General features: G+C 46.0%; 1 protein-coding gene across 2 annotated transcripts in view; it reads right to left on the bottom strand.

Moving 5' to 3' along the window:
- Window positions 1-25498, bottom strand: part of SVEP1 (sushi, von Willebrand factor type A, EGF and pentraxin domain containing 1) — a 430677-nt gene that overhangs the window by 135577 nt on the left and 269602 nt on the right. For both annotated transcript variants that reach the window (XM_033926500.1, XM_033926511.1), the window contains exons 30-31: window positions 13268-13438; window positions 2021-2194 (exon numbers count right to left, since the gene is read on the bottom strand). In XM_033926500.1, coding sequence (XP_033782391.1) covers window positions 2021-2194; window positions 13268-13438 — 345 coding nt within the window. The remainder of the gene's footprint in view (window positions 1-2020; window positions 2195-13267; window positions 13439-25498) is intronic.

The raw sequence follows: 25498 nt of genomic DNA, 5'->3' as shown, positions 1-25498 counted from the left end.
AGTCAAGACAGACAAACAGGATGGCATGGATACAGTTAAGGGGAACGGTTAATCAGCTGGCTGGGTTGGAGGGCAGAGAAGTAGGGTTAAGGATTGAAGGCTTTATCAAAAAGGTGGGTTTTCAGTCTGCTTTTAAACAAGGTAAGGGAAGAGGCTTGGTGGACAAACTCAGGTAATTTATTCCAGGCATAGGGGGCAGCTAGATGAAAGGAACGAAGTATGGAATTGGCAGTGGAGGAGAAAGGTACAGCTAAGAGCGGCTTATCTGAGAAACGGAGTTCTCTGGGAGGTGTATAAGGAGAGAAGAGAGATATTGAAGGGCAGCAGAATGAACACATTTGTAGATCAGCAATAGGAGCTTGAACTGTATGCGATGGTGGATAAGGAGCCAGTGAAGTGACTTAAGGAGAGGGGTGACATGAGTGTAGCAAAGTTGGTAGAAGATGAGTTGTGCAGCAGAGTTTTGCACAGATTGCAAGGGGGAAAGGCGACACTGCGGGAGACCAGTTAGAAGTAGATTGCAGTAATCTAAGCGTGAGGTTACGAAAGCGTGGAGAAGGGTCTGGGTAGTGTGCTCAGAGAGGAAGGGGTGAATTTTAGTGATATTGAAAAGATAGAAGCAACAGGTCTTAGCAGCTTTAGCAGCTTGTTGGATATGTGTAGAAAATGAGAGGTCGGAATCAAAGACGACTCCAAGGTTGCGAGCAGGAGACTGCAATAATGACAGTATTATTTACCAAGATGGAGAAAGGAGGATGAGGAGTAGAGGGTTGAGGAGGAAAGAGGAGCAGCTCAGTCTTGGACATATTCAGTTTCAGATGATGACAGGACATCCATGCAGCAATGTCAGCCAAACAGGTAGAGACTTTTTCTTGGACTTTAGGTGAAATTTCAGGTGTAGAGAGGTAGATATGGGAGTCATCAACATATATGCGATACTGGAAACCATTGGAGTAGATCAGGGCACCAAGAAAAGAGGTGTAGAGAGAGAAGAGAAGACGTCCTAAGACAGAACCCTGGGGTACGCCAACCGCTAGCGGGGTAGCAGCAGAAGAGGACCCACCAACACATACACTAAAGGTTCATTGGGAAAGGTAGGAGGCAAACTAGGAGAGGAAAGATTAACGGAATCCAAGTGGGGACAATGTATGAAGGAGTAAGCTGTGATTAACACTATCAAAGGCAGCAGACAGGTCAAGAAGGATGAGGATCGAGTAAATGCCCTTAGATCTGGCCATGAACAAGTCACTGTAGACTTTAATGAAGGTAGTCTTTATGGAGTGTTGGGGACGAAAACTAGATTGTAGAGGATCGAGAATCTGTCGAGTTGAAAGGAAGTCCAGGCAGTGACAGAGAACAGCACACTTAAGTATCTTAGATAGGAACGGAATAAGGGAGACAGGGCGATAGTTGGACGGGCAGATGGGATCCAGCAAAGGTTTTTTGAGAAGCGGCTCCCCTACTGCTTATTTCAGCCCAGTAACCACTGGCTGCTCACTCTGCAGGTTGGATTTAGGATTCATAATTACAAATTTTGAAGAAAGCCTTGTTTACCTTCTATACAAGAGCTATCTTTGCAATGACTAGGTCAGTGTGCTTGCCAATCTTTTTGTGGCCATGTTCCCAATTCACATTTTGGGATCATGGCTACAAAAAAATACATGACTCCCAGGTGGTGTAGGACAATGATGTCCTATAGAGCACTCATCCAGATCGTGTCACCAAACACAGATTTGGGTTCAAGATCCAGTTTGAAAAGCTTTGGACTAGGCAAAAGGAAGTTATGAAGGGACTTAATACAGGGGAAAAAAATTGCTGGATAAATGTGACTGAAAGCTCATGGTGCCATATCCAGACTCTGGTTCCAATTGGCCTGGAAGCCCAAAGGAACAAGAGAAAACTGCTTGATCAGAATCAAAATCAAACAGAACATGACAGCTGTTGCTAAGGGCTTCCGACCATAACCCACATAATTATAATTTGAGCTGAAAACAGTTCTGCTTTAGATACTGTTTCTCACCAAGACATGAGGGTGCTGTCTCACTCCAGTTTCCAGAGTCTATGCAGAACATCCTCGAATTTCCCAGTAAATAATAACCATTGTTACACTGGTAGGTGACTGTGCTGCCAGCATAGAAGTCTTCAGCAGAATAAAATCCATTATCCAAAGGTGGAGGGACTCCGCAGCTTATCCCTGAAGCAAAGAAGCTTCAGTTTCAGTTTCAGCTTCAGAATCAGTTTATGAAATGGACACTGTGACCATTGCTTAATACTGGTAAAGCTAAAACAGAACTGCTGAGAAAGCCTGATGTAACAGTTGTTCCTCATAGCACTAAAGAACAAGAAAGAACAGTTTATAAGGGTGCATAGGTATTTACCTGAAGAAACTGGCCTATATGAACAAAAGTCCTTCCTCTATCCAGTTAAAAGAATGTGTAGGATTTCATATCAGCTTAAAAAAAAGAAGTGTTTCCATGAACAAGCGGGGGTTAAAACAGTACACACACATTTTATTTTAAAATGTACACATGCCATTTTGACCCTGTTCAGCAGCCATATAAGTGAACATTTATCATGCATATTTTGCAGCTATTCATTTTGAAGTAAAACTGTACGTGGTTTCCTTTTGAAGACTAACTTCAGCACACACACTGTGATTAGCACAGGATATTCAAATCATACACCAAACAGAGATCATTTTAGAACAGTAGTGCAGCATACATGTATAAACAGAGGCGTATATACACATAAAATGCACAGACATGTAAATGTCGATTTTACAATGCTGTAAATGCTGTGGGATACAGATTCAAAAGGAATATATTCTGGGTATGATTTGGGTGGTCTATAAATATATATGTGTATTCCTGATTTTACATGTGATTACATGTATATTTTTAAAAACTTTCCTTTCTGATTTTGCACCACCTTCCAAGACACACAAGTATCGGCAACCTGCTCATGCTGGTCAGGGCTTTATAGGAGTATGTGAGGAGACAACAGTACTTAACCCTCTAGTTTTCAAAATGACCCAAAAAATTTAACAGGTAGACTTGAGGAGTTTAGCTCCTTAACTAGCAACTGTTATACATATAGTTTTGTGAAATATGTGTAGGTTGAAAAAATAACTTCTACATACAATCCATCAAGTGGTAAGGATGGAGGAGTATTAGACCCTGATCGATTTTCAGAGGGTTGTGTTTGTGAGGAGCTAGCTAAAATAAAGGTAGACAAAGCGATAGGGGCCAGATGGTGTACATCCGAAGGTACTGAAGGAACTTAGGGAAGTTCTGGTAGCTCTGCTGACTGACCTTTTCAATGAGTCTCTAGAGTCGGGAGTGGTAGCAGAGGACTGGAGAAGAGCGGATGTAGTCCCTCTACACAAAAGTGGAAGTAAGGAAGAAGTAGGGAATTACAGGCCGGTAAGCCTGATTTCTGTAGTAAGAAAATTAATGGAAATGCTTTTAAAACAGAGAATGGTCAAGTTTCTGGAATCCTGTGAATTACAGGACTGGAGGCAACATGGATTCACTAGAGGTAGCTCTTTTTGTCAGACAAATCTGATCAATTTCTTTGACTGGGTGACTAGGCGCTTGGGCCAATCAGGCCCTAGGATCCTGTGAGTTGGGCAGTGGAGGGATGGGCCCGCCTAATTTGGTTGGAGGCGGGCCTGCTGGCTGGACAGTGCGAGGAACTGTCTGGCCAAATTGGAGGTAAGCCCAAGTAGGGGTTATGGGGTGAGGGGTTTCATTGGGGGGATCCAGCAAGAGGGGTTGGGTACCCCTCCTGCCGGCGATCTTAGGGGGGCTGTTTGAGGGTCCGGCAGGAGGAGTTGGGCACCCTCCTGCCGGCGATCTTCGGAGGGGGGCCATTGAGGGGTCATGCAGGAGGGGTTGGAAACCCTCCTGCCAGGGATCTTAGTGGGGGCCGTTGGGGGGTCCGGCAGGAGGAGTTAGGCACCCTCCTGCCAGCGATCCTCGGGGGGGCGGGTTCTGTTGGCAGGAAGGGTTAAGCACCTTCCTGCTGGCGATCGCAGTTTTTGTCGACAGGAGATTGTTGGGCACCCTCTTGCCGCGATCATTATAGTGGGTGATTATCTAGCATCCAGTGATCACCGCATGGTACAGTTTAACATTAAGATGGGTATAGAAAGGGCTCATTCAAAAGTAAAGGTTCTAGACTTAAATAAAAAACAAACTTTGTTCAGACGAAGGATTACGGCAAGGAATTGTTGTCTGAAAGGAAACGACTGGAAGGAGTAGAAAAGCAGTGGGCAAAACTGTAAGGGCAACAATCCATTTTTGGAGGCAAGTAAACAAAAGTAAGAAGAAAAGAAAGCCACTTTGCTTCTCAAAAGTAGTTGCTGAGAAGGTAAAGGATAAGAGATTAGCTTTCACAAACTAGAGAATGACACGGGGAAAAAATCTGTCCCCGTCACCGCCCCGTCACCGGCCCTCCATCCTCTGCACCGCCCCGTCACCGCCGTTCCCTTCACCGCCCCGTCACCGTCACCGCCATCCCTTTCACTGCCCCGTCACCGCCACTGCCATCCCATTCACCGCCCCGTCACCGTCCCCGCTGCATCCATATAAGCCTTAGTACTGTAATATTTAGCTTATTCCTTTCTTATAAATCAAAGTTCCTGCTGCTGAACTAGAGAAAGAGATGTTCAGCTGGCAGGGCTTTGTTTATAAATTTTTATCAACACAACTAATATACTATTTTATCCTAAAGCAAAAAATAAATAAATAAATATAATTTTTTTTTCTACCTTTGTTGTCTGGTTTCTGCTTTCCACATCTTCTCATTGAATTCCTTCCATCCACTGTGTGTCTTCTCTCTGCGTCTTCCATTTGCTGTTACTGTGCCTCTCCCTTAACCCCCCCCCCAATTGGTCTAGCACCCATCTTCTTCCCTCCGCTCCCGCATAGTCTGGCATCTGTCTTCTTCCCACTCTGTCTTCCACATTTCCCTTGGGGGTCTGTTCCTCTCCACCCTCCTTCAATGTCTGTTCTATTCCTTTCCACCACCACCCTTCCCTCCCTCCCTCCTTTACCATCTGTTCCTTTCTACTACCCTTCAGCTCCTCTCGCGTGGCCTATCTACCTTCCTTCCTCTTATTTTCATGGCACGTTACAATGTAATTTGTGCAAGCCACTGGAGCCTGCAAGCTCGGTCCCTGTCCTATCCCCACAAACCATCTCGCTTCTGTGCTCCTATTTTCTCCATTTCTAATATCTCCCCTATGTATCTGTCATTGCCCCCCCTGTGTCCATATACCATCCCCATGGCATGTCCCCTTTATGTCTCTGTCCCTATGCCCCATGCACATAATTTCCCCTCTTTCTGTTACCTTCCTGTGTCCAGATTTCCCCTATCTTCCTCTTCCATACCAGTGTGTCTCTTCTTTTCAACCCCATCTAGCTTTTTTCCCTCTTTCTTCCCCCCCCCCTGCTTCTAGCATCTGGCTCACCTGCCAGTCCTTCCCTTTCTTTCCTGCTGTGGGTTTTTCTTTCCGACTTCATCCCCTTGGCCCAGAATCTCTTTCCCTTTCACTCCCTCCTTCCAATTTGAGCCGGGAACACTAGCGATCGCACGGTTCCCGCAGCTCACACCCGCCTGCCCAATCGATTCTAGTGTTTAGCCAGCTCTCTCCCTTCTCCTCACCTTAGTTTGTAGATTTTCTTTTTCGGCGACCCGCACGCGCGGCTGCTCAGTGTTCAATCTTCTGCTCTGCTGCAACTTCCTGTTTCCGGTTGCGTCAGAGCAGAAGATTGAACACTGAGCAGCCGCGCGTGCGCGGCTTTCTGATAGCGTGCGGGTCGCCGAAAAAGAAAATCTACAAACTAAGGTGAGGAGAAGGGAGAGAGCTGGCTAAACACTAGAATCGATTGGGCAGGCGGGTGTGAGCTGCGGGGACCGCGCGATCCTTCATGCCTCACTGCGGGGACAAGACCATTCACCGCCCCGCGGGCGGTGAATGGCCTTGTCCCCGTCGCCGCAGCGACTGCTAGTTTTCTTCCCCGTTTTCGGCGGGTGACCCGCGGCTAAAATGCGGTGGCCGCGGGTAAACCGCCACCGTGTCATTCTCTATCACAAACTACAAAAGATCGCAGAAAGAGGAAGAGAGGAAAAATATCTGGAAAAGTTAAGAGAGGCTGGTCGAATAGTCAGGAAAGCAAAGATACAACTGGAAGAAAAAAATAGCTGATATGGAAAAATGGGAAGATAAGACATTTTTCAGATATATCAGTAAAAGGAAGAAGTGTAAAAGTGGCATTGTGAGACTCAAAAGTGAAGGGGAGAAATATGTAGAAGCTGATAACAAAAAGGTATCGAGAATTTGAGCTACAAAGAACGCCTCGGAAAACTGGGATTGTTCACCCTCGAGAAGAGAAGACTGCGAGGAGACATGATAGAAACTTTTAAAATACTAAAAGGATTTGACAAAATAGAGCAAGAAACATCGTTATTCACATTGTCAAATGTGACTCGGACAAGAGGTCATGGACTGAAACTGAGGGGCACCAGGCCCAGGACAAATATTAGGAAATTCTGTTTCGCACAACGATTGGTGGACGCTTGGAATGCTCTCCCTGAGGAGGTCGTGATGGAGACCAACATTCTGGGATTCAAGGGCAAGTTGGATGCACACCTTCTTGCAAATCACATTGGGGATACGAGTAAACAAGGTTTCTCAGCAGGGAACACCTGGCTTGGCCTCCGCAGGTGCGGGTCGCTGGACTGGATGGACCTAGGGTCTGATCCGGCGAAGCCATTTCTTATGTTCTTATGTTCTTAAAGGCTGAATTGCTTAACAAATATTTCTGTTCTGTTCATGAATAGGGATGGAGGAGTGGAAGACCCTGATCGATTTTCAGAGTGTTGTGTTCATGAGGAGCTAGCTAAATTAAAGGTAGGCAAAGCAATGGGGCCGAATGGTGTACATCCGAGGGTGCTGAAGGAACTTAGGGAAGTTCTGGTGGCTCCGCTGACTGACCTTTTCAATGCTTCTCTAGAGTTGGGATTGGTACCAGAGGACTGGAGAAGGGCAGATGTTGTCCCTCTACACAAAAGTGGAAGTATGGAAGAAGTAGGGAATTACAGGCCAGTCAGTGATTTCTGTGGTAAGCAAATTAAGAGAAATTCTTTTAAGAGAATGGTGAAGTTTCTGGAATTCAGTGGATTACAGGACTGGAGGCTACATGGATTCACTAGAGGTAGGTCTTGTCAGACAAATCTGATCAATTTCTTTGACTGGGTGACCAGAGAATTGGATAGATGGAGTTCGCTAGATGTGGTGTATTTAGATTTTAGCAAAGCCTTTGACAGTGTTCCAAATAAACGTCTAATAAATAAACTGAGTTCCCTCAGGATGGGCCCCAAAGTGACAGACTGGGTCAGGAACTGGTTGAGTAGAAGATGACAGAGGATAATGGTCAATGGAGATCGCTCTGAGGAAAGGGATATTACCTGTGGTGTGCCTCAAAGTTCTGTTCTAGGGCCTGTTCTTTTTAATATTTTTATAAGTGATATTGCTGAAGGGCTGTCATGTAAGATTTGCCTCTTTGCAAATGATACCAAAATCTGCAATAGAGTAGACACCCCGGATGGTGTGAATAACATGAAGAAAGACCAAGCAAAGCTTGAAGAATTTCTTTCTTGCCTGGACGGGCCTTCCAATGAATTTGGGAGCCTTTTTGGTCTACATTATCTCCGGTGGCTCGTTGCCGCCTTTTGAACTGCTAGGGTATTATTCTTTTATTTACCTCATTTTGTTTAGCATCAGTGAGAGGGGAAGGGTGGGGGGATGGGTTGGGTTGGTAGGGTGGGTTTGATGGTTTTTGTATACAATTTTGAGCTACTTTGTTGTTCTTTGTTCTTGATTTTGATTGTATTTGCTCAATAAAATATATTTAATGATAAAGGCTTAGAACACATATTGTGACAAACCTACAGCAATCCCAAAGTTTATCACAGGGAAATATAGGAAATCATACAAACCCCGGTGCAGAAGGGCAGACCAGGTCAGAGCCCATGACAGTAATTTAGCTGACTACCCTATGAGCAGTGAAGATCAGACTGGGACAGAACAGGAAAGGTTTACCTTACCTATGGCAGTGCCAAAGCAAAACAGATCTCTGCCCTACTATTATCCAGTTCCTGTAAGGCAGAAGACAGACAAGACAGTTTTTCCTCAGAGAAATGTCCCAGGCTGAGGAAGGAAAGGAAAGCCCTTCCTCCCACTGAAGCCAAGGGTATGTGTTTTTTCCTCAGCTTAAAGTGAGGCTCAGCAGAGAGCAGGGAACAGGACGGGAGGAGCAACAGGAAGCTCAGAACGGGACAGAGCTTACCCCAGACCAGGCAAGCAGCCCTGATTGGGAAATGAGAGAGGAGCCAGTTGAAGGAAACCTTCCTTCAGGATTCTTTTCTTCAGAGTCGGGTGAGGCTATGATCGTGGAAGACAACAGTGCTGCAGCTGAGATTTGGCCAGAGCAAATGGAAGTGGCTTGAAACAAATGTGTCTTTTGGATGTTTTCCATGGCTGGTTTTTTTTCCTCTGGTAAGCAGACTGTGTGGGCTACCAGAGAGCGTAATTTTGGAGTGTAAAGTTTTCTACATTTTTTCTCTGTACTTTAAGCAAAAGGACAGTATCCTTCACTCTACAAAACAGTGATAAAATTGAGCCAAACGTGATGGTGTGACTCCACCCAGACCATGAGCAGAGTCGCCTCCTGTGCCACCAGAATGTTCCTGGTGCCCCCCTGATGATTGACATAGGCCACCGCCATGGAATTGTCTGACAGAACCCTGACTGACTTGCCCATCAAAAAGGACTGGAAGGCTAGCAACGCCAGATGGATGGTTCTGGTCTCTAAGACATTGATCAACCAAGAAGCTTCCTCCATCTATCAGATGCCCGGAGCTGAGTGACCTAGACACTGAGCCCCCGAACCGAGAAGACTAGCATTCGTGAGCAGCACCATCCACTGTGGCTGATCCAGACTCGCCCCTTGTACAAAATGGGGGTCTGGAGCCACCAATGAAGACTGCCCCGAGCTAAGCCCAGAAGCGAAACAGGGTGATTCAAACTGTGCCTCTGAGGCGACCACCTCCGAAGAAGAGCATATTGAAGAGAATGCATGTGGGCCCGTGACCACCTCATATTGAGGGAGGCCGCCATTGACCCCAAGATTTGGAGGAAATCCTGTGCCCAAGGACACCAGGCCACCATAAGCAGGTGAATCTGAGATTGCAATTTGCTTATCCAGGCCTCCGGAAGGAAGATCTTTCCCATGGAGGTGTCAGACAGCACCCATAGATATTCCAGGCACTGAGATGGAGACAATTGGCTCTTGGCAAGGTTGACTACCCTATCCCAGCGACTGCAGAAACTCCACCACCCGAACCGTGACCCAGGTGCTCTCCTGGAACGAGTTGGCTCAAATCAACCAGTTGTTCAGGTAGGGATGAACTAGAATGTCCACTTTTCGCAATGCCGCAATGATGACCACCATCACCTTGGTGAACGTCCGTGGAGCCGTGGCCAGACCAAAGGAAAGTGCACAGAACTGATAATGTTGCCCCACGATCACAAAACGCAGGAAATGATGATGGGAGGCCGAATAGAAATATGCAAGTAGGCCGTGGTCAGATCTAGAGAGGTCAGAAACTCTCCCTGCTGAACCGCCAGAATTGCAGACGGCAGAGTTTCCATGCGGAAAGAAGGCACGTGAAGAGCCCTGTTGACCTCCTTCAAATCCAGGATGAGCAGAAAAGTCCCTTCTTTCTTTGGCACCACAAAGTAAATTGAGCACCAACCTGTGCCCCACTCCTGTGGGGGAACTGGAACCACCGCACAGAGATCTAACAATCTTTGAAGGGTCTGGTGAAAGGCCTGCTGCTTCCATGCCACCTGCAAGGGAGAAGTGAGAAAACGGTCTAAGGACTGGGCGAACTCCAGAGCATAGCCATCCTGAATCACCTCCAGAACCCACTGATTGGACGTGATATCTGCCCACTTTGGATAAAAATCCCTCAGATGGGCGCACACCGGAACCAAGACGGCCGCTGGCCTGGAGTCATTGGGTAGGACAGGTGAAAGGGGACCCAGCGGGGGCACTACCCGCACCCCGGCAGGCCCCATGAAAGGACTGCATGCGCTGGAAGAATCTGCTTCTAGAGAGTCCAGCATATGGAAAAAAGGCAGCCCCTCTACCAGGGTGGAAGCGGCAGAAATCACGCCCATGAGCAGTGCCACCTTGAGCCAGCGGCCTAGGCCTATCCTCAGGCAAACAAGGCACTCTGGAATCAGTGAGAGTCTGAACCAACCTGTTCAGGTCCTCACCAAACAAGAAAGATCCTTTAAAAGAAAACTTTGTCAACTTAGCTTTGGATGCCAAATCCACCGACCAAGCGTGAAGCCACAAGGTACGGCATGCTGACACTCGAAAGGCCAAAGACTTGGCAGAAGCTCGAAAGAGGTCAAACATGGCATCCGAGAGATAAGAAGCACCCAATTCAATTTTGGCAACTTCATGCTTTAGCAAGTCCCAATTCTCAGATTTACTGTCAAGCACATGCTGGGCTCAACAAAAACACGCCCGAGCCACTAGCCTGCCACACATCGCCGCCTGGACCAACAGAGTTGTCACATCAAAACTCTGTTTAAGGAGGAACTCAAACTTATGCTCCTCCGGGTCCTTCAAGGCCGCACCGCTCTCAACAGGCACGCTATGCCTCTTAGAGATGGCCGAGACCACCTCGTCCACCATGGGTGACTTCAGAGTGTCCCTATCACCTTCAGGAATGGGATACAGGCGGGCCAAGGAGCACGCAAAACGAAAAGGGACTTCCGGCACCTACCGCTGTGCGAGCATAATATCCCGAATATCCTTATGCTTATGAAAAAAGCGGGAAGCATAGTGGATCCCCCCTTAAGCAAGGAGTCCACCGTATATGGGGGCTTGGATACGATGTCCATAAAGTGCAAAACCAAGGAGACCTGAAGAATTAACTCATGAAGCTCTTCCTGCTGATAAATGCGCACCACAGCCACATTTTCGCCAGCTAGGGGGTGTTCGAACCCCCTCGCTGGCGGAATCTGACCCCCCAAGAGGATCCTGGAAATCTCCCCAAGGGTCCAGGGTCCTCATCAATTACATCTTGCTCCTCTGGCCAAAAATCCTCATCCCAAGAGACCCTTGGGCGTTTGGATGAAAGAGGATTAGAGGGGGCAAAACCACCACTGTGTGGGGCCACGCCGGGGAAGACATCGAGGGCAACCCCCCCCCCACCCGAGACCCCTGGAGTAGACACGGAACCTCCAGCCGCCAGCACATAAGCTTTACAAAGTGCTAACCTAAATTCAGGGGGAAAGACCCCCGGTGGCCCCAAGGGACTCCCTGCCCCAGCAGGGGACCCTGTCATACCTTGCCCCTCTATTTCCAGAACAGGGGGAAGGTCACCTGAGGTAACTGAGATGAAGGAGGAAGTTCCCGTTGAAATTGAATCTGAAACCGCCAAAATCGGAGCTCCTGCTGCCTGCCACATCTGAAAAGCCTGGGACTTTCCCGACACTGAGGCCGAGGAACTGACCGATGTGAAAAGGGAATCCTAGCTATTCTGGCGGCAAGGGAATCCTTTTCTCCCTGACTGTTGGCGGCTGGGGAACCCTCCGCATGGGCATCGGGGGAAGCCCGGGCTTCCCTGCAATCCGAAGCCAACTCGTGAGGTATATGCAGCGGGGTGCCCTGGCCACCGGCATCTACCCCACTGCTCTGGCCTGCACAATGCTTGCACAGGCCAGCCGCGAGTACTTCGTGTCTGGAGCACAATGAACATTCTTTCCCTTTAAAAGTGCTCATTGTGCTGAAAACCTTGAAGAAAAGTGCCGGTTAGATGAGAAAATACAGTAAAAAGGCAGTGTTAAAGGGAAATTAGCATACCTCAGGATTTTTTTTTTTTACAGAACAGACTCCACGGCTCTCAAAGCTGGAGGGCTGACCAACCAGGGGACCAGGCCACCAACTGAGGCACCTCTACAAAAATGTGAGAAGGTGGGGGAGGGACCCCCGAGGTCGGACGGATCCCCAAACAGGACCCATCCAAGCTCAATCCAGCACTAAAAGGGAACCAGGAGTCCACAAACAAAGTTCCAGCAGTTCTAAAAGGGGAGCCGAATTAGCCTTACTACCTGCTACCGGAGACTGAGGAAGACTGGATTATTAGGGTTGAAGCTATATTGATATACAAGTTTGATCTCAGTCTCCACCTGCTGGTAGCAGTGAGGTATAATATCCATCCGTAAGGAACTATACCAGTCTACCAGGTGATACAGATTTGTCAGTTAAAAAAAGATTGTTAATTGCCAATAAAATTCTTTTTCCAGAGTTGAAAACTAATTAGAATCGCTCCCTGCTCAACTGGAATAAAGCTCTCTAGTTAGCCCAGGAATATCCATAACAAATCAGTTTAGAAATTGCAGTCAGCCTGTCATGGTGTCCTTATAGGGTAGAATTCAGAATTCTACAATCTCTGCCTCTAAATCTGCTAGCTGAAAAGCACAACCCATAGGTTCTGGACTGGTCTGGTAAGGACACTAAGGAAAAAATAGTTACAAAAACCTCAGGCTAATTCACACCAAGACTCACAGTACAGTAATCCAAGTTCTGATTCAGCTGTAAAGTAAAATGAAACAGGAGGAAACTTCCAAGTCACAAATATATCTATATCTTTATACATCCATATAACTCCTGCTGTTACTAAGCCACAGTAGAGGTTTCTACCACAGCCCGGAGCGCTAAATGCTCCAATGCTACTCCGACGCTCACAGAATTCCTATGAGAGTCCTAGCAACGTCAGAGCATTTAGCGCTCCGGGCTGCTGTAGAAACCTCTACCGCGGCTTAGTAAAAGTGGGGGTATATTCTTATTTATAGTAAGAAAGAAACTTTATTGAATAATTTATCAGCTAATAGAGAAAAGAAAACTCATATACATTTTGATTGTATTAATTGTTAACAATATGCAGGCAATGCGCTGGTTTGCATATGTCTAGCCTATTTTTATATTGTGCAGTACTTTGTATACTGACAGTAATATAGAAAAATAAAGTTTTAGAATCATATTAATGATGTTGAGTGACATTGTTTGATTTATAAAAAAGATGGGCAATTGGAATGGCAAAATCCTGATAGTGTTTTGTCACACCTGGATGTACAAGAACTTTTCTGACATTGTGCAGTACCTAACGAGTATTCACCTACTTTCACAGCGTGGAAGAGGCTGACTCCACTGTCCGAGGTTGAGACACTGCTGAATGAAACTCCCTACAATCTGGAAGCCTGGGTCACAGAAAAGACTGAGCTTTGAGCCTGGTTTTAGATCAGTAGCAGAAGAGTGTAGATGAGGTATAGAATCTTCCAAATTAGGGCAATCTGTGTACAAAATAACATACAAACACATCTAAATGCAAAAGGTTTCACTTTATGACATGTTTTAATCTAGAAAAACTTGATACTTGGTTGTTAAGCTGATTTCTTAAAAAAAGACAGGTAACCTCTACCTATAAACATGTTCGTGGCTGCCCCGCCTCTTCTTTGCTAATGTCTGCTTTGATTCTATTTGTCTCCAGTTGTACACCCTCCTCCAAGCCATCACTTCCAAGCAGGCTTCTTGTCATTTCAGTTTTACAATCTTTTTGATCCCACCCTGTAGAATAAGTTTCCTGCAAACATCTAAAAAGATTCCTTTCTCTCTATCTGATATCTAAAGAAAAAAAAAAAACTTTTCTGTTTCAACTAGCTTATGTTAAATCTTAAGTACCACTCTACACTGTGGGTCAGCTCTAAACTATTCAAAAACACTGGACATATCATTTTGCACTCACGGATTCATAGGGAAAGCAAAGTTATTTACTTGTAGCAGGTGTTCTCTGAGGACAGCAGGCCAATCATTTTCACAACTGGGTTAAATCATCCAACAGAGCCCTGTGCGGATGCTGCCTAGTGCTCCGTCTCTTTAAAAGGCCTTTGGCAGCATCCCACAGTGCATGTGCAGGTGCTTTCCCACCTAATATGTGAGTGAGGGACCAGTAGTCTAATGACATAACTGGGAAAGACAACTCCAAAGGGAGGGAAAATTTGTGAAAATAATTTGCTCACTATCCTGAGAGAACCCCTGCTACAGGAAAGTAACTTTGCTGTCTCCAAGGACAAACAGCTCATTTCATCTTACAACTGGGAATCCCTAGCTACCAGACTCCCTGAAAACAACACTAGGACAAATAGCAAGACCTAAACAACCTGAAATCAAAACTAACTGGTTCTAAAGGTGCAGCCTGGAACAGAAATAATGGGCCTAGGATAGTGGAGTTGGATTCTAGACACCAAACAGATTCTGTAATACTGTTTGACTGATGTTGTGTCAGGTACTCTGCTTGAGAAAGTAGTGAGATGCAAATATGTGTAGACTGAAGATCATGTTGCAGCCTTGCAAATCTCTTTGATACAGGCTGACCTCAGGTGGGCTACCAATGCAGCCATGGCTTTGACATGAGCCATGACATGACCCTCCAGAGAGTCAGCCCAGCTTGGGCATAAGCAAAAGAGATGCAGTCTGCCAGCCAGTTGGAGATTGTGCATTTACAAATGGCTACCCTCATCCTGTTGGGATCAAAAGAAATAAAAAGCTGGGTGGACTGTCTACGGGCTTTAGTCTGCTCCAGATAGAAGGCTAAGGCTCGCTTGCAGTCCAAGGTGTATAGTTCACTTTCTCCAGGATGGCCATGCAGTTTGGAGAAGAATGTTAGCAGAACATTTAACAGGTTGACAGAACTCCTTCACCACCTTAGAAAAGAACTAGAGAATGACATAGGGACAAATTTGTTCCCATCCCTGCTGGATCTATCTCCATTCCCGTCCCATCCTTGCAATTTCTGTCTTCATATGCAAACCATAAGTGTTTGAGGTTTGGGCAGATGAGGACAGAGCTTGCAGGGATGGGGCAGGGACAAGGACAGAACTTGTGGGGACAGGATGGGGACAAATTTGTTCCCATGTCATTCTCTAGAAGGAACTTGAGTGCAGAAGAATACTCTGTTTAGATGAAACTTCATGTAAGATGGATCTGCTCCTAGGGACTGAAGCTCATTGACCCTTCAAGATGAAGTGGCTACCACCAAAAATAAGACCTTCCAGGTGAGGTACTTCAGATGACAGGAATCAAGTGGTGGAAACAGAGACTGTGTCTGAATTCAAGAGGGCCTGGGATAGAAACTTAGGATCTCTCAGAGAGAGAAAGAGATAATGGTTACTGTGGATGGGCAGACTAGATGGACCATTTGGCCTTTATCTGCCATCTTGTTTCTTAAAAGGAGCTTTCACCTGCTGGGTGACGACAATGCTGAAGTCTCATGACACAGGAGGAGGTTTGGTGGGTAGCTTGGTCAACAGCAAACCCTACATGAAGTGAACAACTAGAAACTATCCAGAGATGGCCTTACCTCCCACATGGTGATAAAAAGCACAGTGAAGTGAACTTTTGAAGAGATAATTTTCAAGCCAGACTCCGAGAGGTGTAGGAGGCACTCAAGTAGGTTTTGTGTAGGGAAAGAGAGATTTAGGGCCTTGCTCTCACACCAGATAGCAAACCTCTTCCACTTAAAGGAGTAACTCTTCTTAGTGAAGTCAGCAAGTCCATGGAGACACCCTCTGGCAAGTTCAAGGAGGCAAATTCTACGCTCTCAACATTCAGGCTGTGAGAGCCAGGGACTTAAGGTTGGGAAGAAGAAGAGCCTCCTTGATTCGAGTGATGAGGTTTGGAAAACACTCTAATCTCCTTGGTTCTAGAATAGGGAACCACACCTGTGTTGGCCAGAATGGGGCAACAAGGATCATGGTGCCCTTGTCTTGCTTGAGTTTCAGGAGAATCTTCCCTATCGGATGAATGGGAGGATACACATGCAGAAGATCCACTTCCCAAAGAAGGAGAAAGGCATCTTCCACTAGTCTGGAGCAGTACTAAGGGATCTTATTGTTGAGATGAGTAGCAAAATGATCCACTCTTGGAAGATCTTTGCATGCAACACCTATGTTGAGAGGCCACTCATACAGTTTCATGACTTTTCTCAGCTTGTCTGCCAGACTATTCTGTTTCTTGGCCAGATATATGGCCCAGACCACTATGCTGTAACTGATGACCCAAGTCTACATTCTGATGGCTTCCTGACACAAGGGGTAGGATCCCATACCCCCCCTGCTTGTTCACATAATACAAGTCAACTTGTTGTCTGTTTGAATCAGAATAATTAGGTTCATCAGCCAATCTTTGAAAGCTTTTAGTGTTTCAAATTGCTTGGACTTCCAGAAGTTGATATGTAGCGAAGCTTCCTGGATGAACCAAGTCCCATGGGTGTGAAGCCCATCTACATGGGCTCCCCAGTCCAAGTTGAATGCATCCATGATTACAACCTTCTGAAGTAAAAGAATTTGGAATTATAGTCTCAGGATCAAATTCAAAAAAATAATTTCATTCATCACAAAAAATATCTTTATTTGAATCCATTTACAGTGTTATTGCTATAATTAAATACCCGTGAAATGCCGGGGCATCAGCTAGTACAGGATAAAAAAAAGTAAAACAATGAATCCTTAGGTTACAAATCGAACAACTGCGTTTTTACTGATTTTCTAAAACTAAAAAGGATGGAGAGCACATGATAGTATTACCCAACCAGTCGTTCAATAGTCCTCCACATAGACTAAAGAGCACAGTCTATGTGCTCTTGACCATCCAGTTGTCCAAGTAGGGAAGCACATGCATCCCCTGCTTCTTTAGTAATGCTGTGACCATCACTAGACATTTGATGAAGAACCTGGGAGCTGAAAAGAAACCAAAGGGCAGTGGGCAGTACACAGTCCTGTAAGTAGTATTTCCCCATGTAAAATCTGAGATATTTCCTATGGATATAGGCATCCTTTAAGTCCAGAGAGCATAGCCAATTGTTTATTTGAACCATGAAGAGAAGGGTGCCTAGGAAAACCATCCTGAACTTTTATTTGACCAGATACTTGCTCTGGCCCCTGAGTCTAGGATGGGATGAGATCCCTCTACTTTTCTTGGGCATAAAGAAGTACTTGGAACAAACTCTCTCCCTTCTTTTCCTAGTGGAATGGGGTCAACTACATTGGCCTTTAGAAGAGTAGAGAGCTCCTCTGCAAGTACCTTCATGTGCAAAGAGCTGAGATAAGGTGCCCTTGGTGGGCAATCTGGAAGACATTTTCACCAACGGCTGCATAACTGTGGCAGACAGTTTAGAGAACCCACTGGTTGGGGGTTACAAAGATATACATTTCTTGGAAAAAATTCAGCCTTTTCCTTACCAGCAGGTCATTCAGAACAGCTACTTGGATGTCAACTATGTTTTCTTAGAGCCAGTCAAAATCTTCTTCCCTGCTTTGAGTGGGGAGCTAGTTGGGGCTTCAGGGTACACTGCTGTTGGGGCCTGAAACACTAAGGCTGGGCCTTTTGGGTGGTGAACCTATACCTATGAAAATAGTAGATGCTCCTCCAAAGTCCAACCAAAAACCTCCGAGAGGAGATGGTTGCAGAAGGAGGCTACCGAGAAAGGGACAGAGTGTTTCTTAATGAGGTCTGTAACCTCCTCCATTTTGTTCCAAAAAAGTTATCTCCTTGGCATGGAATGTCCATCAACTACTGGTTTGACGTCTGAGACGTGCAGTCATAGGAATCTATGCATCCTGACACCTAAGGCAGAGAGAATCTGGATACAATGTCAAAAGTATCAAACATGCCCCTGGTTAGGTTTGTACTGCACTCCTGCTGTGTAGTCAGCTGGCAAAGCTTTGAAGCCTGTTTCAGTGCAAGAGTGTTCACATATTCGCACCATGGACTTCAAGTACATGCTCATGTAGAACTGGTAGGCCTGGATGTGGGAGATAAGCACTGATGTCTGATACACCTTTTTCCCATAAGAATCCGGTGTCCTGGCCTCTCTGTCCGAGGGAGCTGAGACATGAGTCCTAGAGCTTCTGGCTCTCTTGAAAGCGGATTAGACTACCATGGAGTGGTAACTGGGCCTTCTTGAATCCTGGAGTCCTTTTTATGTAATACATCAAATCCACCTTCTTAGAGACAGCCTAAACAGCAAGAGGGGTCTCCCAATTCTTTATCTGTGTGTCCCTGAGGACAGTGTGGAGGGGTAAAGTGATTGCCTTCCTCTAAGGGGCAAGTCATAGTACAGAATGTTCAACAACATTACCATAAGCTCATCCTCAGTCTCTAACTTAAAGAGGATAGTGGCCGCTAGCCTTTTGACAAAAATGAAGGAGACACCCTTAGGAGGGCATGCCATAAGATCTCTCTTCTGAAAAGTAGTCTGGTTTTTCATCAGAGTCTCATGACTGGTCAAACCCCAAGCAATCCTCCTGGGAGAAATGAGTCCTCACCTACCTTGGTGTACTAGAGGAAGGTCCAAGGCTGATCAGGGCTGAAGCATAGATCTACTGCCCAACTCCGAGGAAGCTTCTTCCCCTGATGTTGAGCAGGATACTGCTGAGGCCAGCCCAGACTCTGATGCCCACTGAGGAAACAGTGGAGCAGCTGCCCATAGGCAAGACCTGGGCTTCCAAGGAGAGCTGCAGCTGTGCTACGGCTGGCGCAAGTGCCCTCAAAACCAATGCACTCTGATCTGCTGCTGCTGCAAGCCCACCAGCTCCTCCTGGAGCATGGCCCAATACCAGTCATTGAGGGCAACCATCAATAAAAGCAGGGCTGGTGCTGGTATAGGGATAGTTTGTAAACCTGTATGTGCTGAATTATAAGCCTGAGCCTGGCTAGAAGTTGGCTGCAGTGCTGGCACTCCTCAAGAGGTAAGCACTCCTCTTGATGCTGACACTTCTTGGGTATCGCAACACTGATGTTCTGATGTTCACTGTACTAGTTTTGAGGGGGACCAATGATTGCTGTTTTTGGGCTCAGTGTTGAGCATTGGAGCTTCTAATACCAAAGAGGATGATGCTAAATCCTCCCATCACCTCAGTGTCTGATCCCATGCAGACTGGTCCCAGGGCCCTAGCACAGTGCCCAGTGTTGAGGCAGGGGGAGACCTCCTTGATGTCAGTGCACTCCCAGGCGGAATGCGCTTTGAAACAGCCTCCCCAGCGAAACATGATCGTGTTGGCATCAGTTTCCCTCCCCGACACAACTAAAGCTAAGTTTCTTTAAGCTTTTCTTGTTACACAGCCTTTTTGATATAAAGTTTTAAACCATTATGGGAAATGTACAATATTTGTTGAATGCTTAAGAATTTGACTGCACTTTGAATGCCTTTTAAAGCACTATATAAAAAAAAGCAATTTTTTTAAAAGTTAAAAAACCCCCCCAAAAACCCAGAACTAGTGAAGAGACATGGTGGAAGACCACTCAAAACCATTTCGGTCCTATGAGTGTCACCTCTGAAGTTCCAAGATACTTAAATACTTTTGATTTTTGCTGAATCTTATTATTATATCTGCATAAGCTATATAGATTGTGACAGTGCACTCCCAGTGTCAGAATGAGCCATCTCAGCCATCAGGGATGATGCTTCCAATGCCAAACTTGAGTACAGTGAGAGATTAGAGAAACTGGGCCTCTTCTGCCGTTAAAAGAGGAGACCGAGAGGGGACATGATCGAAACATCAAGATAATGAAGGGAATAGACTTAGTAGATAAAGACAGGTTGTTCACCCTCTCCAAGGTAGAGAGAACAAGAGGGCACTCTCTAAAGTTAAAAGGGGATAGAGTCCGTACAAATGTAAGGAAGTTCTTCTTCACCCATAGAGTGGTAGAAAACTGGAATGCTCTTCCGGAGGCTGTTATAGGGGAAAACACCCTCCAGGGATTCAAGACAAAGTTAGACAAGTTCCCGCTGAACGCAGTTAAGGCTAGTCTCAGGGCACTGGTCTTTATCCTAAGGGCCGCCGTGTAAGTGGACTGCTGGGCACGATGGACCATTGGTCTGACCCAGCAGCAGCAATTCTTATGTTCTTATGACTGGATTTGGCGCCAAAAATTATTTTGAACTGGTCTCCCTGGTTCCTCTTTTGCATGCCCAAGCAGAGGGCACAAGAATGAGTGTCCATGGTCTGGCTCCAAGCATTGGAGACATCAATTATTTGAATCAGTCCCAGAGATGACCAGATTACTGGTACACTAAAAACAGCACTTATAGCCACCAGGAACCTTTTGGATATGGAAGGAAAAACAGACCATGCCAAATGAAAAGGCTCAGTGGTGAGGGTATGAAAAGGCCACTTGCCTCCCAAAAAGAATGATGGAACCTGACCGGAGCACAGGCCTAAGGAGGACCACGGAGCTGAAAAAGTAAAGAAACTTAAAACAGGGCAAAAATGACTAGGGACACTAATAGAAGTTTAAAATAATGCAAATAATGAAGAAAAAGGACAAAAACTTAACAGGGAAGGCACCAAGAAAAAAGTGTAAGTCAATTCACTAAGAAATCAAAACCACCACCTCTCTTCTCTGCAGAAAAATGAAGGCTGCGGGTATCATTCTCACACTTTGGGACAGAGCGCTAGGCAGCATCTACACTGATTTCTGTTAGATGATGTCACCCAGTTGTGAGATGATTTGGCCTGCTTGTCCTCAGAGAAAACATTTTTCAGAGTGGTTGACCCAGGTGAAAAACAATATGCCCATCCTCTCTCCTCTCTCCATAAAGGCTTAAGGTCCAGATTCAGTAAATGTGGACAAATTTCCATGAACTATTCTGAGATTCGTATGCAACTAAATTGGCTAACGATTTAATTAGGACCAAGTGTTCCCGCTAAGCTGCGCTTGGGTGCGCTGGCGCTCAAAATATTACCTCGCAGCGCACAAGTTTCTCGTCACAGCGCACACAGTGTAGAGCACAGTTCTTCAACCGCCGGTCCGCAAACAAAATCTTGCCGGTCCGCGAAGGATTCGGTCCCCGCCGCAACGAAAGGCCGGCGTCAGCTGACTTGCAACTTCCTGTTGCAGTCGCTGTGCCGGGACTCCTGCGGCTTCGCCGGGACTCCTGCCTTCCACCGCGTTTGCCTCCTGCCTTGTCTCCGCACCTCCAGACCAGCAGCGGCAGCTGTGTATGCTTTTAACTTCGGCACAGAGCTGCCCCTAATCAATAGTTTAGCGCGGTTTCATAAGGCAGCCTCGGGGCCTTTGCTAGGCCGGCCCACATCGCATCATCGAAGCGGGCCGGCTATCAAAGGCCCCGAGGCTGCCTCATGAAACCGCGCTAAACTATTGATTAGGGGCAGCTCTGTGCCGAAGTTAAAAGCATACAGAGCTGCCGCTGCTGGTCTGAACTCTTGGGCCGCTGAAGGAGGGCAAAAAGCAGCTGTCCTGGAGGTTTCCCTTCCTCTCGCCTTTACAGGTTCCTTTTTTCCACCTTTTTTTTTTTTCCTTCAAACGGCAACGGGCCCCAGCATCGACATCAATCAAGTAAGTTCCACTGTCAATCAAGCGGTTCTGCTCGGCCAAAGCTTCCCCTGTGACATGAGCCACCCTCAGGGGAAAGAAAGTGACCCACAAAGGTGAGGGGAAGGGGGGCAGATGATGGAAGTTGGGGGGGGGGAGAGAGAGAGAGAGAGAGAAGGGGCAGATGATGGAATGGAGGAGATGAGAGAGAGAGAGAAGGGGACAGATGATGGAAGTGAGAAGAAGGGAGAGAGAGCAGAAGGCAGATGGATGTCAGTTGAGAAGGGAGAGCAGATGCTGAATGGAAGTGGGGAAAGAACACATACTGGATGGAAGGAGGAGATAAATAAAGGGGGAAGAAAATAGTAAGATAATGGAGGGGTGAGGGAAAGGGGTGACAAGCTGTGTGTAGACACAGTGAAAAGAGGGAAACGGGACTAAATAGTAAGAAAGAATTTAATTTAGATGGAGGCAGAAAATAGAGAAGGAAGACCAGAGTAGAAAAGGGAAGAGAGAGCAGAGAATGATCAGATCTGAGTGGAGGAAATGAGAAGAGAGATATGCTAAAAACCACAGGGGGGAGGGAAGGATAGAGATGCCAGACCATGAGGGGAACAGAAGGAAGATGATGGATGCTAGACCAAATTGGGGGGTGGGGGGGGGGCAGGAGGAGAGATGGCAGGGAAAGACAGACAGTGAATGGAAGGGGCAGATGCTGGACTGAAGAGACAGAGAAGGTTATCATGCTGCTGTACCGGGCCATGGTACGCCCTCACCTGGAGTACTGCGTCCAGCACTGGTACTTTAAGAAGGACACGGTACTACTCGAAAGGATCCAGAGAAGAGCAACTAAAATGGTTAAGGGGCTGGAGGAGTTGCCGTACAGCGAAAGATTAGAGAAACTGGGCCTCTTCTCCCTTGAGCAGAGGAGATTGAGAGGGGACATGATAGAAACATTCAAGGTACTGAAGGGAATAGACTTAGTAGCTAAGGCAGGGAGAACGAGAGGGCACTCTCTAAAGTTGAAAGGGGATAGATTCCATACAAACGTAAGGAAGTTCTGTGGTAGAAAGCAACATATTTATTTGGCTCATAACTTGCTGGCGCCCGATATTTTTAGCTCACAGTGAAAAAAGTTTGCTCACAACACCCGCCCGCTTAGAGGGAACACTGTCTTCTAACAATCAATTATTGGCATTAATTGTGGATTTGCTCACAAAGCAAAGATCCACGCACAAATCATATAGTGTGCAACTCAAAAGGAGGCATGGGCGGCTCAGGGGTGATCACTAAATATGCAAGCAGTATTATTAAATACCAGGGATCTATATCTAGATTACGTGCTAGCATTTACACCAGGTTTCAGTTGATGTAAATTCACACACTGAGTTTGGTACGGAAATTGGCTCTAAGTCGTTTATAGAATACTGCTCCATGAGGATATTTTACACCATTTTTGAGCACCATTTACTGAATCTAGTCCTATATATGAAGTTTCACAGGACTTATACTTTCAGCTAGAGAAGTAGTGTTTAGGTGGATGCCTGAAGCAGGGGTAGAATTTCTAAAAGTAAAACAAATGTAACTTAGGGCTCCTTTTACAAAGCAGTGCTACCACTCTGTGGCACGCTGAATGCGAAGAAGCTCATTCAATTCCCATGGACTTTTTCACATTCAGTACATGCTAATCCATAGCGCCAGTTTGTAAAATAAGCCCACAGACTTCCAATTGATTATAATGAAAATTGTTTTGAATACAACCCATACTGATGGAAAGCATATAAAATTATATATATAAATTTAAATTACAAAAAACAAAAATGAAAGGTATAATTATAAAATGCAGAATTATCAAACTTACTGAAAAAAATGTTCTTAAAAATAAAATAATGGATTCTATAAACAGCGCCATTTTGGGTGTCAACCAATCACATGTCAATCACACAATGGCACCATTTAGAGAATTGTTCCTTCAGGAAAGGTAGGCACCAGAAATGTAGGCCAGGGTTTTAAGGGCCTACATTTCCGGTGCCTACCTTTGATGTGAATTGTGCCTAATGCCACTCCAGGAATTAGCAATGCCTACAGTGGCATTAGGAGCCATAAGTGCCTACATGCCCTAAGCGTCTCCCTAGGGCTGTGACAGATGCCTGAAATGTAGGCTAGCAAAATGCTGGCCTACATTTCAAAACCTAAAAGTAGATGCGGCTGGCTCAGCTGATTGCAGCAAGGGAATCTCTGATCATCTGAGCTGGCATGCCAACCCGAAGCCGTGATTTCGGGGAGTCCTGCCGGCTCAACTGATCGGGAGAGGGGGGGGATACCCCTGCCATGATCAGCTGAGTGACTGCAGCAGGGGACTCCCAGCACCCACCCCCCAAATTGGTAGGACGGATGCTCACTCCCTCCTGCTGCCAACCCACGATCCCTGACACCCCTCCGTAAAGCAACATCAGCAGGAGGTATGCTCACTCCATCCTGCCGCTACCCATTGAACTCCTGACACCTCCCCGAAGTAGCCCAGCAGGAGGGATGCCCACTCCCTCCTGCAGTCACGCCCACAACTCCTGCCACCCCTGACACCACCCAACCAACGACATCCCCCGAACCTCAACCCTCCGACACCCCTCAAACCTCTAGATCCCCACCCCAGCACCCCAACCCTCTAGACCCCCACCTTGTACCCCTAAGCCCAAACCGATACCCTTCCTCATCTCCCATACCTTTGATTAAGAAAGGTCAGCTGGAGGTATGCTTACTCCCTCCAACCAGCAGGCCTGCCGCTTCAAAATGGTGGGTCTTCCCCTTCCCAGTGCATCTTGGTATGTACCGTGGAGGGGTCTAAGGCCCTGATTGGCTCATATGTCTAAGGCCTCTATTCCGGTACATCCTGGGATGGAATGGGTGTGGCCTAAGATTCCAAATGGCCCATTAAACCTGAAAATGCCCACTTAGCACCAAAAAAGAAGCCAGAGATGCTTATGTCCTGATATTCGGAACTTAAGTGGCCAAGCTTAGCAGGAAAATAAGGCTACATAAAAAAGTTCTAAAGTTGTCCTAAATTAGGCTACTTAGTTATGCGGGTGCCAGAACTGAATATTACTGACACCCCTCTAACACTGCCACCTGTACCACCCCTGCCTGCTATAGTGCCACTGAATATCAGAGGTAAGTGGTGACAGGTGATTTAAACAACCAGGAGCATCTCCTGCCCGTTTAAATCACTTTACATATTGGCTGGATTATATTAAGAACTTTTTTGTTTCAGTAAGTTTGCTATATTCTACATTATTAGGAAAGGGATGGCAAATAAGACCTATTAGACCAATGGTAGATAAGAATATTATAATGTTTCTGTATCACTTCCATGGTGCAACTTCACTGTGTTCAAGTCTGGTCACTGTATCTCAAAAAAGATATATTGGAATTAGAAAAAGTTCAATGAAAAGCAACTAAAATAATAAAGGGGACAGAACTCTTCTTCTATGAGGAAAGGCTAAATAGGTTAGGGCTCTTCAGCTTGGAAAAGAGATGACTGAGGGGAGATTTGATTGAGGTCTACAAAATCCTAAGTGAATCGTTTCTTACTCTATCAAAAATTACACGGACTAGGGGACATTCAATGAAGTTATATGGAAATACTTTTAAAGGCAATAGGAAGAAATATTTTTTTCGCTCCAAAGAATAGTTAAGCTCTGGAATACAGTCATTGCCATAGGATGTGGTAACAGTGGTTAACGTAGCCAGGTTTTAAAAAGGTTTGGGCAAGTTTCTGGAGGAAAAGTGCATAGTCTGCTATTGAGACAGACATAGGGAAAACCACTGCTTGCCCTCAAATTGGTAGATTGGAATGCTGCTATCTGGGTTTCTTCCAGGTACTTGTGACCTGGATTGGCCACTGAGGAAACAGGATACTGGGCTAGATGAACCATTGGCTATTCTTATGCTCTCAGCATATTGACCTTCCTCCTATCATAACTCTATGGCTGTATGTTCTTTTATAATTTCTTGCAAAAATC

The sequence above is a fragment of the Geotrypetes seraphini genome, chromosome 1 (genome assembly GCF_902459505.1).
Source record: "Geotrypetes seraphini chromosome 1, aGeoSer1.1, whole genome shotgun sequence".
NCBI classification, from domain to species: domain Eukaryota; kingdom Metazoa; phylum Chordata; class Amphibia; order Gymnophiona; family Dermophiidae; genus Geotrypetes; species Geotrypetes seraphini.
Note: the sequence above shows the minus strand (reverse complement) of the source record. Positions and strands in the feature narration are given on the sequence as shown.